The sequence below is a fragment of the Mus caroli genome, chromosome 19, assembly GCF_900094665.2.
Source record: "Mus caroli chromosome 19, CAROLI_EIJ_v1.1, whole genome shotgun sequence".
NCBI lineage: Eukaryota > Metazoa > Chordata > Mammalia > Rodentia > Muridae > Mus > Mus caroli.
The window spans coordinates 45,435,108-45,449,998 of NC_034588.1; the positions used below are offsets into that span (position 1 = coordinate 45,435,108).

At 40.5% G+C, this 14,891-nt stretch overlaps 1 protein-coding gene across 1 annotated transcript in view; it reads left to right on the forward strand.

Moving 5' to 3' along the window:
- Positions 1-14,891, forward strand: part of Sorcs3 (sortilin related VPS10 domain containing receptor 3) — a 593,715-nt gene that overhangs the window by 568,607 nt on the left and 10,217 nt on the right. Inside the window, exons 21-23 of the mRNA XM_021151815.2 lie at positions 7,828-7,951; positions 9,565-9,677; positions 13,745-13,876. Coding sequence (XP_021007474.1) covers positions 7,828-7,951; positions 9,565-9,677; positions 13,745-13,876 — 369 coding nt within the window. The remainder of the gene's footprint in view (positions 1-7,827; positions 7,952-9,564; positions 9,678-13,744; positions 13,877-14,891) is intronic.

Consider the following 14,891-nt stretch of genomic DNA (forward strand, 5'->3'; position numbering starts at 1 on the left):
GGATAAAAGACATGTACAGCATTACCGATACCTTTAAAGAAATCATGTCCCATCTGAAGAGGCAAGCACATAAATTAATTGCTGTGGGTGTATGATGGACAGATAGATAGACAATAATAAGCATCCCTGAGATCCAGACGTTGACTTTTGTACCTACGAACCTATTGGGAAGGGACATGAAATTTTATCAGGACCCCCATAAGTCTTTTTTAGAAGCTATTTTTTTTCCTACAAGACATGAAGACTAAAACACATGAGAAATTTCATTTGTTACCTTCAGGAAGTATATTCCTTTGATAATATGAGTTTAACAGCCAGAAAACTGCATAAAAAGGGAAGGTAGTATAAAAATATACATACCAGCCACATTGGACATCTTAGTGATAGAGGCCAGCCTGTGAGCCACAAAGAGTGTCAAGCTGGCCTTAAATGAGCGGCACACTTGAGGCAGAAATGAAAAAAAAAATGTCATCAAAGTATAAAGGTTAATCCTTGCAAATGGTTGTGTCCTCTGTGGATTGATTCTGTCCAAGTAGAGCATTCATTTGGCAGATGTTGGAAGAAAAACACTTTAAAGTGGAAAGATAAGACAGACTTCTTAGACGGTCAAATATGCTTTTTATTTTGTTATAAAATTTATATTTGAGGTAGGATGATATAAGATAAAGTTAGGCAGAACTATCATGAACACATGGTAATTCAACAGAAATGTTTCCTCTGGCACTCTCGGTCTGTTTCTCTCTCTCTCTCTCTCTCTCTCTCTCTCTCTCTCTCTCTCTCTCTCTCTCTCTCTCTGTGTGTGTGTGTGTTGGAGGAAGCTTGTCACTGGGGATGGGCTTTGAGGGTTTGAGTGCCAAGCCAGGCCCAGTGTGTCTGTCTGTGGCACTCTCGGTCTGTTTCTCTCTCTCTCTCTCTCTCTCTCTCTCTCTCTCTCTCTCTCTCTCTCTCTCTCTCTCTCTGTGTGTGTGTGTTTGGTGTATTTGTGCATAAATGTTCAATCATTTTTAACTGAACTTCCACATCAATCTATAGTTATAGCACAGTTATAAATACTATTTTGCTTTATTTCTTTCTTACCTTTGTGCATATTTAACTTTTTTTTTCATAATTCCCAGCAAGGTATTCCCACAATTATATATTCGGCCTTTTCATTTCATATGATAAGCACTTTTCACACATTGCTATATAATATACAGAAGGTTTGAAGTGAGGCAAGCATAATGACTGCATTGTTTGTTCAATTTGGCTGTGGTAGGCTTGATCAAGGTGCACATTTTAAACTGTGGATATTTTATGATGTGCAACATTCTTGCTGTGTAGACTGCTGGTGTAGCCTGTATCTAGAGATTTCCCCCAGATTCCGTTGCTAGTCCATTAGTCAAGTGGCAATCTTATAACTAAATAGTTTCTCAGAGCTTTTATTATTTATTGCCAGGCACAGTTGGATAGTTTGTGACCTGTCATATGTGAAGGACTCTTCATTGTGAGGAATGTAACCCAAAGCCTAGGCAGTGCAGGAAATATTGTTCTAAGGGGCCACACTGCAAGCTGGCCCTGCAGCTCTGACAAAGCAGAGCCGAGAAGTCAATCTGTTGCCTGCTGGGTTTGTGGGTCTCTGAATGGCCAATTTGCTGGGATTAACAGAGGTCTGGCTTAATAAATGTGTCTGCATGCCTAATAGATTTGAGTAAATGAACCTTAAAATACTTGATTTAATTTAGCATTGGGCATTCTGTATCAGTGGCCAATGAAGCACTCAAGGATCCTGATGACTGCTCCAGCTTTCTCGGGAAGGTGAACTCAGCCACGGTGCCATAACCGCTGATGAAAAACAAAAGCAATTTGGAAAACAGAATTAGTTCCTGCCATTTATCCGGCATAGATGCCTGTCTGTGGCCTGCCACCCAGAGACCAAGCATCCGCATTCATCAGAGTTTGTTTGCTGTGGCTCCGTGCCCTGACTGGCTGGCATGAGGCTTTTGCTCACCCACCTCTGATGGTGTGTTCCCTTTGTCCTTCAGCCCTTCACCCTCACTTGGCTCTGGAACATGGGGAAGCGGCCAGATGGAGAGGAGATAAGATTTGCTAGAGCAGGAGGGAATAAGCCCCTCCCAGAGGACATGATGCTATTGATAAAAATGCCATAGCCAGATAAGTCTTGGGATGTAAAGAATCTTCTACGCAGGGGAGAGGGCCACTTGCCCCACTTAGGACCAACGAAGGTTCCCTGAAAAGAAAACAAGGGAAAGAGGAAGAAAGGCTTGATGCTGAGCAGTGGAGGAACTAAGAGGCAGCAGGCTGGACAGAAGGACACTTTAAGATAGTCACCACCCGAGGGAATGATTCAGAGTCTTGGAAAAATATAAACATCCTTATTATTCCTTCTGAAAAATTTACACCTAGTGCTTATGATAAAACATTCAATCCGGGCAATGGTTTAATCCCAGCACTTGGGAGGCAGAGGCAGGCATATCTCCAAGTTCAAGGCCAGCCTGGTCTATAGAGTGAGTTCCAGGACAGTCAGAGCTTTTCAGAGAAACCCTGTCTCGAAAACCAAAAAACAAAACAAAAACAAAAACAAAAAAACAGAAACAAACAAATAAACAAAAAATCATATATATATATATATAGTTAAATGGTTAGAATTTTGCAAGAAAAGTCCATATATTCATCATAATATTTATTAGGGAAATGTCCCAAGTCTATCTTGGCAAGTTTTTCCATCCATTACTCTTGATTTTTACATTTTTTATTTTAAAGTAAATTAAGCTTGTGTGCTTTGTCCTTTGTCCTAAATCATTAAGCTTGCAAATCGTTGACTATAGTTCACTGTTTCTTGAAAGTGTTCCTCCTTGGATACCATAAAATATATCAACAATAGAATACATGAGTCTGCAGTGTATATTTATACTCTGACAAGCAGTCCCTCGGGTAGGGTAGCCCACCTATGATGCTAACATATCACCATCCTTCCGCAAGTTGCCTGGATCTTCGCAGCCAGTCCCCGTGCCAGGCTCCTCCCCATCATAGGATATATTTGCCTGCTACAGAACATCATAAAAGTGTAATCACATAACAAAATTGTTCCCTGTTATCTCTCATTGTTTGGAAGTCACAATCTGTATTTTTATATTAATGTATATAGGGGTGGGGTTAGGAATGTGATGAGAAACTGTTGGAGGCAGATAATGACTAGACTATATTAAAAAAAAGATTAGAACTAATTTAAAACAATCTTGCTGTGGTACCCACCATATATATATAATTTTCTATTTGTTATATGAAAACTCTGTGGTTAATTTTTATTTTCTCATTGGTAAATTTCCAGACTGTGTAAATTTTAAGCTGATGGGAAAAGCTGCTAAGAGTTTCCTGAGCTCTGGGGGTACCGCCCCCCCCCAGCTCCTTGGAATTAAACCACCAATCAAAGAAAACAAATGGTGGGACATGTGGCTCTAGCTGTATATGTAAATGAAGATGGCCTAGTTGGTCATCAATGGGAGGAGAGGCCCTTGGCCCTGTGAAGGCTCTATGCCCCAGTATAGGGAAATGCCAGGACCAGGAATGGGAGTGGGTGGATTAGGGAGCAGGGGGAGGGGGGAAGGGATGGGGGATTTTCAGAGGGGAAACTAGGAAAGGGGATAACATTTGAAATGTAAATAAAGAAAATATCTAATAAAAAAGTTTCCTGAGATGTACATGACTGTTTTCCCTTAACTGAATTCTAGGGGCTCAGTTGCAGATTATAAAGTGCGAAATGGCACAGTCAATCTAGAAAAGCTTCTCATAGCTTCTAATAAGCTAAACTTTTCCCAGAATTGTTGCAGTGATTTTATATTTCTACCAAAATAGCATGGGAGTTCCAGGTTGCTTTGCACTTTCAACATTATTTGCAATATTATTTTTAATTGGATATTTTATTTATTTACATTTCAAATGTTATCTCCTTTCCTAGTTTCCCCTCTGCTAACCCCTTTTCCCATCTCTCCTTACTCTGCTTCTCTGAGGGTGCTTCCCCACCCACCTACCCACCCCACCCCCCTCACTGCCCTAGCATTCCTCTACACTGGGACATAAAGCCTTCACAGAATCAAGGGCCTCCCCTCATTGATGCTAGATAAGGCCCCACCTCCTTCAGCTCCTTCAGTCCTTCCCTTAACTCCTCCATTGGGGTCCCTGTGCTCAGTCCGATGGTTGACTGTGAGCATCCGCATCTGTATTGTTCAAGATCTCTCAGGAGACAGCTCTATCAGGCTCCTGTCAGCAAGCACATCTTGGCATCAGCAATAATGTCTGCGTTTGCTGTCAGAGTGTGGGATGGATCCTCAGGTGGGGCAGTCTATGGATGGCCTTTCCTTCAATCTTTGCTCTACTCTTTGTTCCCTGTATTTCCTTTGGACAGGAGCAATTCTGGGTTAAAAGTTTTGAGATGGGTGGGTGGCCCCATCCCTTAACCAGGAGCCATGTCTAACCTTTGGATATGATATTGACAGATTCTCCCACCCCTTTGTAGGATATTTCAGCTAATACCATCCCTGTGGTGTCCTGGGAGGCTCTTGCTGTCCTGGCATCTGGGACTTTCTGGTTGCTACTCCGTTCCCTATTCCTCATTGCTACACACCTCTGTTCAATTTCCTGACCCTCTGTACATCTCCTCCATCTCCTCCCATACCTGATTCTTGCCTTTTTCCTCTCCCCCTCTTCTCTTTCTTCCAATTCCTTCCCACCTTCTACTTCCCTTGATTATTTTTCCCCCATCTAAGTAGGACTGAAGCATCCACTCTTTGGTCTTCCTTCCTCTTGAGCTTCATCTGGTCTGTGAGTTGTTTCATGGGTATTCCACACTGTTTGCCTAGTATCCACTTATCAGTGAGTACATACCATGTGTGGTCTTTTGTGAGTTACCTCACTCAGGATGATATTTTCTTGATCTATCCATTTGCCTGAGAATTTCATGAAGTCATTGTTTTTAATAGCTGAGTAGTATTCCATTGTGTGAATGTACCACATTTTCTTTATCCATTCCTCTGTTGAGGGACATCTGGGTTCTTTCTAGCTTCTGGCTATTATAAATAAGGCTGCTATGTACATAGTGAAGCATGTGTCCTTATTACAAGTTGAAGCATCTTCTGGGTATATTCTCTGGAGTGGTATAAATGGGTCCTTAGGTAGTACTATATCCAATTTTCTGAGGAACCACCTCAGATTGATTTCCAGAGTGATTGTACCAGCTTACAATCCCACCAGTGATAGAGGAAGGAGTATTCCTCTTTCTCCAAATCCTTGCCAGCATTTGCTGTCACCTGAGTTTTTCATCTTAGCCATTCTGACTGGTGTGAGGTAGAATCTCATGGTTGTTTTGATTTGCATTTCCCTGATGACTAAGGATATTGAACATTTATTTAGGTGCTTCTTTGCCATTTGAGTTTCTTCAGTTGAGAATTCTGTTTAGCTCTGTACCCCATTTTTAATAGGGTTACTTGGTTCTCTGGAGTCTAACTTATTGAATTTTTTGTATATATTAGATATTAGCCCTCTTTCAGATACAGTATTGAGAAAGATCTTTTCCCAATCTGTTGGTTGCTGTTTTGTCCTATTGACAGTGTCCTTTTCCTTACAGAAGCTTCACAATTTTATGAGGTCCCATTTTTCAATTCTTGATCTTAGAGCATAACCCATTGCTATTCTTCTGTTCAGGAAATTTTCCTTTGTGCCCATGTTTTCAAGGCTTTTCCCCACTTTTCCCTTCTATTATATTCAGTGTATTTGGTTTTATGTGGAGGACTTTGATCCACTTTGACTTGAGCTTTGTACAGACAGGGAGATAAGAATGGATCAATTTGCATTCTTCTACATGTTGACTGCCAGTTGAACCACCATCATTTCTTAAAAATGCTATCTTTTTTCCCACTGAATGGTTTTAGCTTCTTTGTCAAAGATCAAGTGACCATAGGTGTGTGGGTTCATTTCTGGGCCTTCAATTCTATTCCATTGATCTACTGCCTGTCACTGTACCAACACCATGCAGTTTTTATCACTATTGCTCTGTAGTATGGCTTGAGGTCAAAGATGGCTATACTCTGAGATGTTCCCTGACCTCAAGCTATACTACAGAGCAATAGTGATTAAAAACTGCATGGTATTGGATTATCATTTTAAAGCAACTTTTAACCATCACAATATCAAATTTGATGTCTCATTTTGTTTTCAAAGATCTGGGATGGTCTCTGAATGATAAGACTTAATACAGTTAAAACTGTTTGCTGCTCTTTCAGAGGACCTGGGTTTAATTTTCAGCACTCACGTGGTGGCACTCAACTGGTAACTCCAGTTCTGGGTTATTTGGCACCCCCTTTTGGATCCCGAAGGTACTACACACATGTTGTGCACAGACATATGTGCAAGAAAAACATATATACATGTAAAATAAACATAAATCCAATAATTTAAAAAACAGGATTTTAAACAGATGTGGTATCATGGCTTGTATGATAGAGAAACCTCTACCTTATCATTTTGTCAGCTCCAAAGGTACAGCTGTGTACATTATAATGCTATATGTATGGCTGTATGTAGAGTAATATGTATGTATGTATCCCTATACTGTAGTAGATGTTCTCATTTTGGGGAAGAGATATGAGAAGCTTAGGGTAGTATCTCTAACTCTGTCCAGCTACCACCAGTCTGATCATGAAGGAAGGCTGTAGAATTTGAAACAGAAGAAATCGAAATAGTTCCTCAGAAGTCCTGCCAAATCTGGCGAGCAGAAAAGGATTTCAGTCTTACAGAAGGAACACTGTCTAAAAACAGCATCTTCAAGTCTTTGCATCTCTCTGTGTGAATATATCCAGTCAGTCATGGATAGACACTGCGAGAGCTGGCACACACTTAACTCCTCAGAGGGCACTTCTGTGCACACTTCAACAAGCCACATTAGTATTCTGCATTTTATTGTTTCTGTGTGCAGAGAGGAGAAGGAGTCTGCTCATCTGTGCTTGAGTCATATCTTCTTTATATGCCTTAGTTCCAGCCTCCAACTTCTATACATTACCTTCCAGAGAACAGGCAGCATTAGAGAATATGAGCTTTAAGAAAACTACTAAATATTGACTCTTCCATCTCAGGATCTGCCTTCTCTTCTATAATCATCTACTTATATTTCTCTTTTTATCCTTTATAAGTTCACATATCTGGCTAAGTCAGGAGGAAGGAAAAAGAAAACTGAATCACAGCCTATTATATATGCATGTTTGAATATTCTCAACCTAATAAAAATGGCAAAAAGTGCTTTGCAAGTGAAAACAGATATAATTCCACAAAAATCCATTTTAAGGCCATCACATTGCTTTGTGTGTGTTTCTGTTGTAAGAATGACAGTGTGCTTAAATTGGGTGACACTGAAGTAAGTAACAGGTCACTTCCTGAAAAGCCCTTGTAGCCCAAAGGAGTATAGAATATAAGGGATACTGGATATTGAAGTAATTCCTTGTTCCAAGAGCAATCGAAAACAGGATTTAAAAAGCTGATGTTATTTTGCCCAGAAGAAAGAACAAGGTGACATAACAACTCAACAGTGTTGCTCATTTTTCAGGATTAAAATTTTATGAATTTTAAATTGATTAATGTTTTTACTAGTTCCCAGAGAAATAACACAGTTTGTGGGAACTAAATAAAATTGTTAGTTCTTTTCTTTTCTTTTTTAAAGTGAAAAGCCCTTGGGTGCTGTCATGCTATGCATATGCATGCCATTCTCAGATTTACAAAAATGAGAGACAGTCTGGTACACTAGGGAAGATTGAAGGGGTGTCACTCTTTTCTCTCTTACAGCCCCTCATCACCTTGGACAGCAGCATCTCTTTCACATTCCTTGCAGAGGGAACCAACACCATCACTGTCCAGGTTGCTGCTGGGAATGCCCTCATCCAAGACACAAAAGAGATTGCAGTACATGGTAAGCTCTGAGTGTGATATTCTCTTCTGCTCATGCAGGTCCCTCTTCCTATCTTGGTGCCAACCATAAACTGCTTTAGAATTCATCAGGTTAATAGGGAATCAACATCCACAAATGTAGACTTCAATGGATGGAGAAGTCAAATTGAAAAATAAACAGATCACTGGTAGTCATCTGTTGTCCCTTGTACAGGAACAAATCTTGTGGTGCATCTAGATGACTATATGTTTGGGTTAGTTGTTAGACAAGGAAAGCTAAAATAGATGAATGAGCTCAATATGATGATCTGCTAAGCCATCTACAACATGTGTGCAGTGTTTACATTGTGACATGGGACAAGGGATCTATCTACAAAGCGAGAGGAGCAATGTTCCCCATCCTACAGAACTCACATCTTGGGTAATGAGATGATCTATACAGAGCAAATGTAGTTTTCCAGATGTGATTGTTGGAAATTCTAACATCATTGTCTGCAAAGGCTTTATAATGAGCCTAAAATCATAAGCTTATGTAGCTTTATACACATGATATAATAATATATGCCAGGAAAGTTAAAGCAAAACTCTCTAGGAGAATAAAGCATAATAAAGGAGGGGGTAGGAGAGAGGTTCTTATAAAGGGCTAAGGAAGGGATAGGCACACCTATGAAAATGTCATTATGAAGCTTAATATAATACACTATGGATGTACAGCAATAAAAATAAATATAAGCTAAAATGAAGGCAGAGAAGGTGATGAGCAGGGTTTTCACATGTTCTGAAAAATAGTTTTTTGATTACTACATTTATTTTAAATGAAATTGATGGTCTTATGCTACCATCCCTCCAGACCTCCCATAAATTCCCAGATATCCACTATCATTGTAGTTGTCTAGAAAGTCATACAAGTATGTGTGGGTTTCTGATGAAGGCAATTTCTATAGCATTGTCCTGGTGAGGTGGTTTTTTTGTTTTTTGTTTTTTGGTTTTTGGGTTTTATTTTTTTTTGTTTGTTTTCCCTATTTCTCTGCCAACTGGTCACTGACACCCCTTATTAGGACCTGAAGTAAATCTTTTTATTAGAGTGTAAATCTATGCTGAAACTGGTGCGCATAAGAAATGCCGATTTTTATGGATGAGCACCAAGAGGACAACTTGTCTACCTATCAACCAGATCAAGAATCAAGCATTACCCTACATCCCTAGAGAAAAGGTTTAACCTACTTTCCTTGCATGTGAGGGTTTTTTTTTTTTTTTTACAACATTATCAACAATGGAACAGAAGGACAGAGAGGTGGAGACTTCCATTCCAATGAAGCCATGATTGTTATGTTTCAGTTTGGCTTCGAGATATCCACAGAAGGGAGTTCAGATCTTTTTTTGTTTTTTTTGCTTGTCTTCCACTTCAGCCAATATTCTTTACAGGAGTTAGAAATATGGGGAAGAGCACAAATCTACTCCTGGTGGGAAATTTTCCTTCTTTTCAGAAGCCAAAGGAAGAGTTAAAATAAGGAAAGGTATCTGAAGCGTGTGAAGAGAACCGATTCCTGATGTACATGGCTATGGGCCCAGTGCCCATCAAACCCTCTCTTATCCCAGTCCGCTAGCTTCCCCTGACATTCTGTCTCCTTGCAGAATACTTCCAGTCACAGCTCTTATCGTTCTCTCCAAATCTGGATTACCACAATCCTGATATCCCTGAGTGGAGGCAAGACATTGGCAATGTCATCAAGCGAGCTCTGATTAAAGTAAGTTAACTGTATTTAGATTGCTTATTTTTGAGCTAAGAAAAATAGATGGTACTGCTGGGCATGGTGGCACATGCCATCCCACGACTTGGGAGGCAGAGGCAGGCAGATTTCTGTGTTTGAGACCAGCCTGGTCTACAAAGTAAGTTCCAGGATAGCCAGGGCTACACAGAGAAACCCTTTCTCAACCCCCCAACCCCCCAAAAAAAGGTAGTGTCAAGAATTGAAGCTGTTAGTCTACAGACAAGTAGGGATTATTTCTCCATACAGAAAAGGAAAGGATGAATAGGAAAAACTAAAGAAGTGAAGGAGATAAAAGAGACAGGCAATCTGAGAATGGAGGAGGGGATAATCTAGTGTTCAAAGATGGAAATTGGCTCAGTGTTGGATCCAAGTATTTTTGAGACAGGAACTTGACCCTCTTAATGGAAAATGGATAAACCATTTGGTAAATATACACTTATTTATGCATTTATCTACCCTTTGCTTACAATTAGAGCCTTTTAAATACATATTTAACTTCACTAGACTACTACTGACCACACATGAATGCAGAGGGCTAGGAAACACAGCAACCCATCAGGAAAATAAACCTATAGATTTAAGCCAAGGTCATATTCTCTTTGGTGAAAATAAAACATTTGTTAAGCATTCTCCCAGCAATGTACTAGAATTTTGAGATGAATGAAACAGTCCATTTGAGAAGTAAATCTAACGTTCAATTAGTTCTATGGCAGAGTCATAACCAGCATCTCCAAAAAGCACTGAGAAATGTGTACCTTCACTGTCCTAGAGATTACAAGGTTGACACAGACATGTGATCCCATTGATACTTCTTGAACTACTGGAATGGTTCTGGAGGAGATATGTGAACATATTTTAAAGGATATATGTCACTTAACAGGGAAGAGATGGTGTCTTTCAGGTAGAATGAACCGTCCATGCCAAGCAATTCTGCTGGAAGAGCTTATTACATTGCAGAAATGACATAGGGTTTGATGTGGTCAATCTCTGCCTGGCAGGAGGACAAAGTGGGCAAGGATTGACTACAGTGATTAAGTTCTAGTGTGAAGATTCTGAAGAGCTAAGTTGTATTCATCAGAGTATGTGAAATGTATGGTGTCTTCTTTACATAAGAAAATGCTGTCCGTGGATAGATTTTTCCAGGTATCTATTGTGGTGGCAATGCAAAAGAAAGGCTGACAGGAAGGGCAGAATGTTGGGATGATTTCAAAATAAATAGAAAGGTTGTTTTCACGAGGGGCAATAAAAATCTCAAAGATAAAGGAGACAAAATCTCATTAAGAAAATGAACCATAAAAATAAGAGGAACATATTGGTGGGAAGCAAAGGAACAATCTACAATTCAGACAATATGGAGGGGGCATCCTCCCCGTTAATGACTTGGGTACTGTATGGGAAAATTGTAGTTGGGGAACCCATGTGAGTTTGGAGGACATGAGAAATGACTGTGTGAACATGACTAGTCAGAAATGTAAATCTGAGGGCCAAGCAGAGGTTCTGGCTAGAAGGAAGATGTCAGCACCTATGCTTGGGAACTCTTATGTCTTGTTCTGGAGGAAAATGGGGGTGGAGAATCCTGATTGCTAAAATATCTGAGAGGACACAGAAAAGAGACAGGGACGGATATGGAGAAGGAACTGACAGAAAGGAAGCGGACTATATAAGTGAGGAACACAGAGGGGAATTCCTATACGCATTATCTCAAGGGACCTTCTGACTTTTTATAAAGGAATGTTTCATAGAAAGAGATATGAACAGGATAGCTGTGTTATGCTTCTTTATTCTGTTTGGGCTACTTGGACTTATAAGTGACAAACATTTATCTCTTGAAAGTCCACAGATATTAGAAAGATGAAAATAAAAGCATTGGCAAGAGTGTGACTCACTGATGACATTTTCTCACTTTGTGTTCACATGGTGGGAAGAGGACAACCTGACTATCTGAGACTACTTTAATAAAGGCGTTGACCTTGTTCCTGAGTGTCCTACCCTCCTGTCCTTATCACTTTCCCCACGCCCTTCCTTCCTGTATCATCACATTGGTGATGAGGCTTAAAACAAAAATTGTTGGGGGAGTACAAGTATTTAAACCATGGCCTATATGCTTAATATATCATATAGGTTGGGGATCATTTTCCATGTGTTTGCAGCTACTAAAAACTGAACAGCTTTTGAAGGAACCTTTGGAAGACTGCATGCCAGGTGGGGCCTAGACCTTAAATCTTCAAGCAGCCCTTCAGATGGCTTTAAATGAATCTAGAAGCACAGCTTTCAAGGACCCACTATGATCTCTGAGAGACTCTGATGTAACTATTCCTGAATCAAGGATCATACCAGCCAATCACTGACAGGCTCACCCCTTCGATCCATTGGGTAATCCTCAGCACAGTGCACTCTTCTCTGATTTATGCACGAGGACTCAGAGAGTCCCAGATTCTTGGTGGTCATGCCTCTTTGCAGGGTACTGAGACATCTGGAACTGCAAGACAATGCCTTTTTGGTTGGTAGATTTGTTAGACTTGATTGCTTTTTCTGCCTCTCTTCCTGGCTCTCTTTTGTTCTTTATAACATCCCCAAGAGTTAACTCTAATCATTAAGCCTAGTTCTACATGAGAATCAGAGCTGAGCAAATAGGAAACAATCTACCCTCTTGCCTCTACTCAATTCAGCAAGCGTTCATTGGTTCATTGACTTTCTACCATGCCAAGAAACTTTGGAAGAGTAAAGTATCCTCAAAGATTCTCAGGAATGCCTGGGGAAGCACACCACCACAACTTCACAGAAAACCTTTCAGAACCTTCGAGAACCTTTTAGATGCATTTGGAGAAAACGGTGGAGATGATCTCTATCCCTGGAGAGGGAGGCCATGGTGATTTGAATAATCTGGAGAAGATTACTGTAGGCAGATGGTCACAAGAGCCTCCTGGGAGAGAGGTGGTACCTCAGTTGAATCACAACCCCCCTCCCATACTTGTATTGAGTGAACAGGCAGTGTTCTGAATGAAAGACCCTCAATGCACACTGGGAAGAATAATCTATGGGAAAATTCAGTTTACTCTCACCCAATTTTTCAGTCAGAGAGTTTTGCCTCTTTTAAGGTTTTAATCACAGAAATCAGTAAAATCATCCACTCAAGAATAGAAAAAATGTACTCATAGCCTCAAATTTAACCTTTGCATCTTAATTTTATATACTTTTATGTTTTTATCCACGTGTAACCAAAAACGTTGTATAAAAGTCCATGAGCAGGCAGCCATCCTAAGCATCCATGGGACCTCAACACCGCCTTCCAACTACAAGAATATTCTTCCACATAGTTATACGAGTGTTTTCTTAATTTTTGAATGTTTAATCTTTCCATTTATTTTTTATTCTACATAATATTGTGTTTCCTCCTATGCATGGCTTTTCAAGCATTTAGAACCATTTCTTTAGGACTAAACACACTGCAATTGCTGACTGAAGAATATGAATATTTTTACACCCTGTAAGAGAGTCCTTTGGAAAGAAAATTGATGATGGGTATCAGTTCTGTTTCATACTACCAGCCCAAGGGTGGCTCCCCTTCCACTGCAGCCGCACCAATAATGCTCTTAAACTTAAAACATTCCCCCTTTAACTGGAGAAGACAAGTGCTCTTCTGCTGTTATTTTGAATTTGCTTCTCCCTGTTTTTGTTTATAACAGCTTGCTTCTCATTTGGAGCCAGTCTATTCATGTTTGAGCCATTGCTCTAGTTCTCTCAATGGGGGGGGGGAGTAGAAAATACGAGAGGAACTTATTTCAGAAATCATTTGGAATACCCTCAAAGTTTCAGTAAAAATGTAAATGGGAGCAGAAGAGAGAGAAGTCAATGATTCTTTACCTGGCAGCTCCAGGGGGAAACAGGAGAGAAGTCTGGGTGCACACTGTAGTCTGGGACTGAAATACTGTGTGTTTAAAAGTTCATACAGGCTGTCTAGTTATGAATAGTACTCTTTTCCTGGGTAATAATGTGGATGCCTGACCCCTGACCCCTCACTGCTTGATCTAAATGCTTTGCAGGTGACCAGTGTCCCAGAAGACCAGATCCTCGTGGCTGTGTTCCCGGGTCTCCCCACTTCAGCAGAGCTTTTCATTCTCCCACCTAAGAACTTGACAGAGAGGAGGAAAGGCCACGAAGGGGATCTAGAACAAGTAAGTGACCCCTGCCACCACACCAGACTCTGAGTTAATGTCCCTGCCACCACACCAAACTCTGAGTTAATGTCCCTGCCACCATACCAGACTCTGAGTTATACAAAGTTGTTTTTAGTCATAGAGGGAGAAAAGCTTACCAGTTACCTAGTGACTCTGGCACCAACATCCACGATCTTAAACAATTGTCACCCCTATGCATAATACGTAAAAACAGAATAGTGTCACTGGCCTCTTATTACAGGGGTTGGAATCCCTGAAACTCATGTGTCTTTTCAATAGCTTCTGGGTAGCAAGGAGGAAAGAAAAGATGAAGGGTAAAAGGGACAGACATAAACACACAGAGAGAAAACAGATACAAAGACAGGCAAAGGTGTACATGCTTGGGTTTCTCTATCTGTTTATGGAAACGAGGGCTTCTTGTCTTTAAACTGCACTGGCCCTAGAGATGCTGGTCAATTTAACTACTGTTTCCAGAGAGAAAACAAACTGCTTTCAGATACATTTCTTTGAAGAGAGATGGATTGCCTCATTTTGCTTTGACAAAGGGAGCAGTATTTGCAAAATGGGTTGTAGCTGACTGCCATTATTTGGACACGTGGTTCATGTGATCTGCACATAGCCCTGGAAGCAAATAGAGTCCTAGTCTGCGGTTTCTATCAAGTTTGCTTCCACTGGGATATTTGTGGCTCTATACCGTGCCACCCTCTCCTATCTTCTTGTGATGCTAAGTCAGGAAATGAGATGGGATAAAGCTGCTGAAAAGGCCGTGTGATTTAAATACAATTGTTTCTATGTGGAACAACCATTGCTGAGACTCTGCATTCTTCTGATTCTCGCCTGGTGTACTGGCTAGTGTTGTGTCAACTTGATGCAAGCTGGAATTATCACAGAGAAATGAGCTTCAGTTGGGGAAATGCCTCTACGAGATCCAGCTATAAGGCATTTTCTCAATTATTGATCAAGGGGGAAAGGCCCCTTGTGGGTGGGACCATCTCTGGGCTGGTAGTCTTGG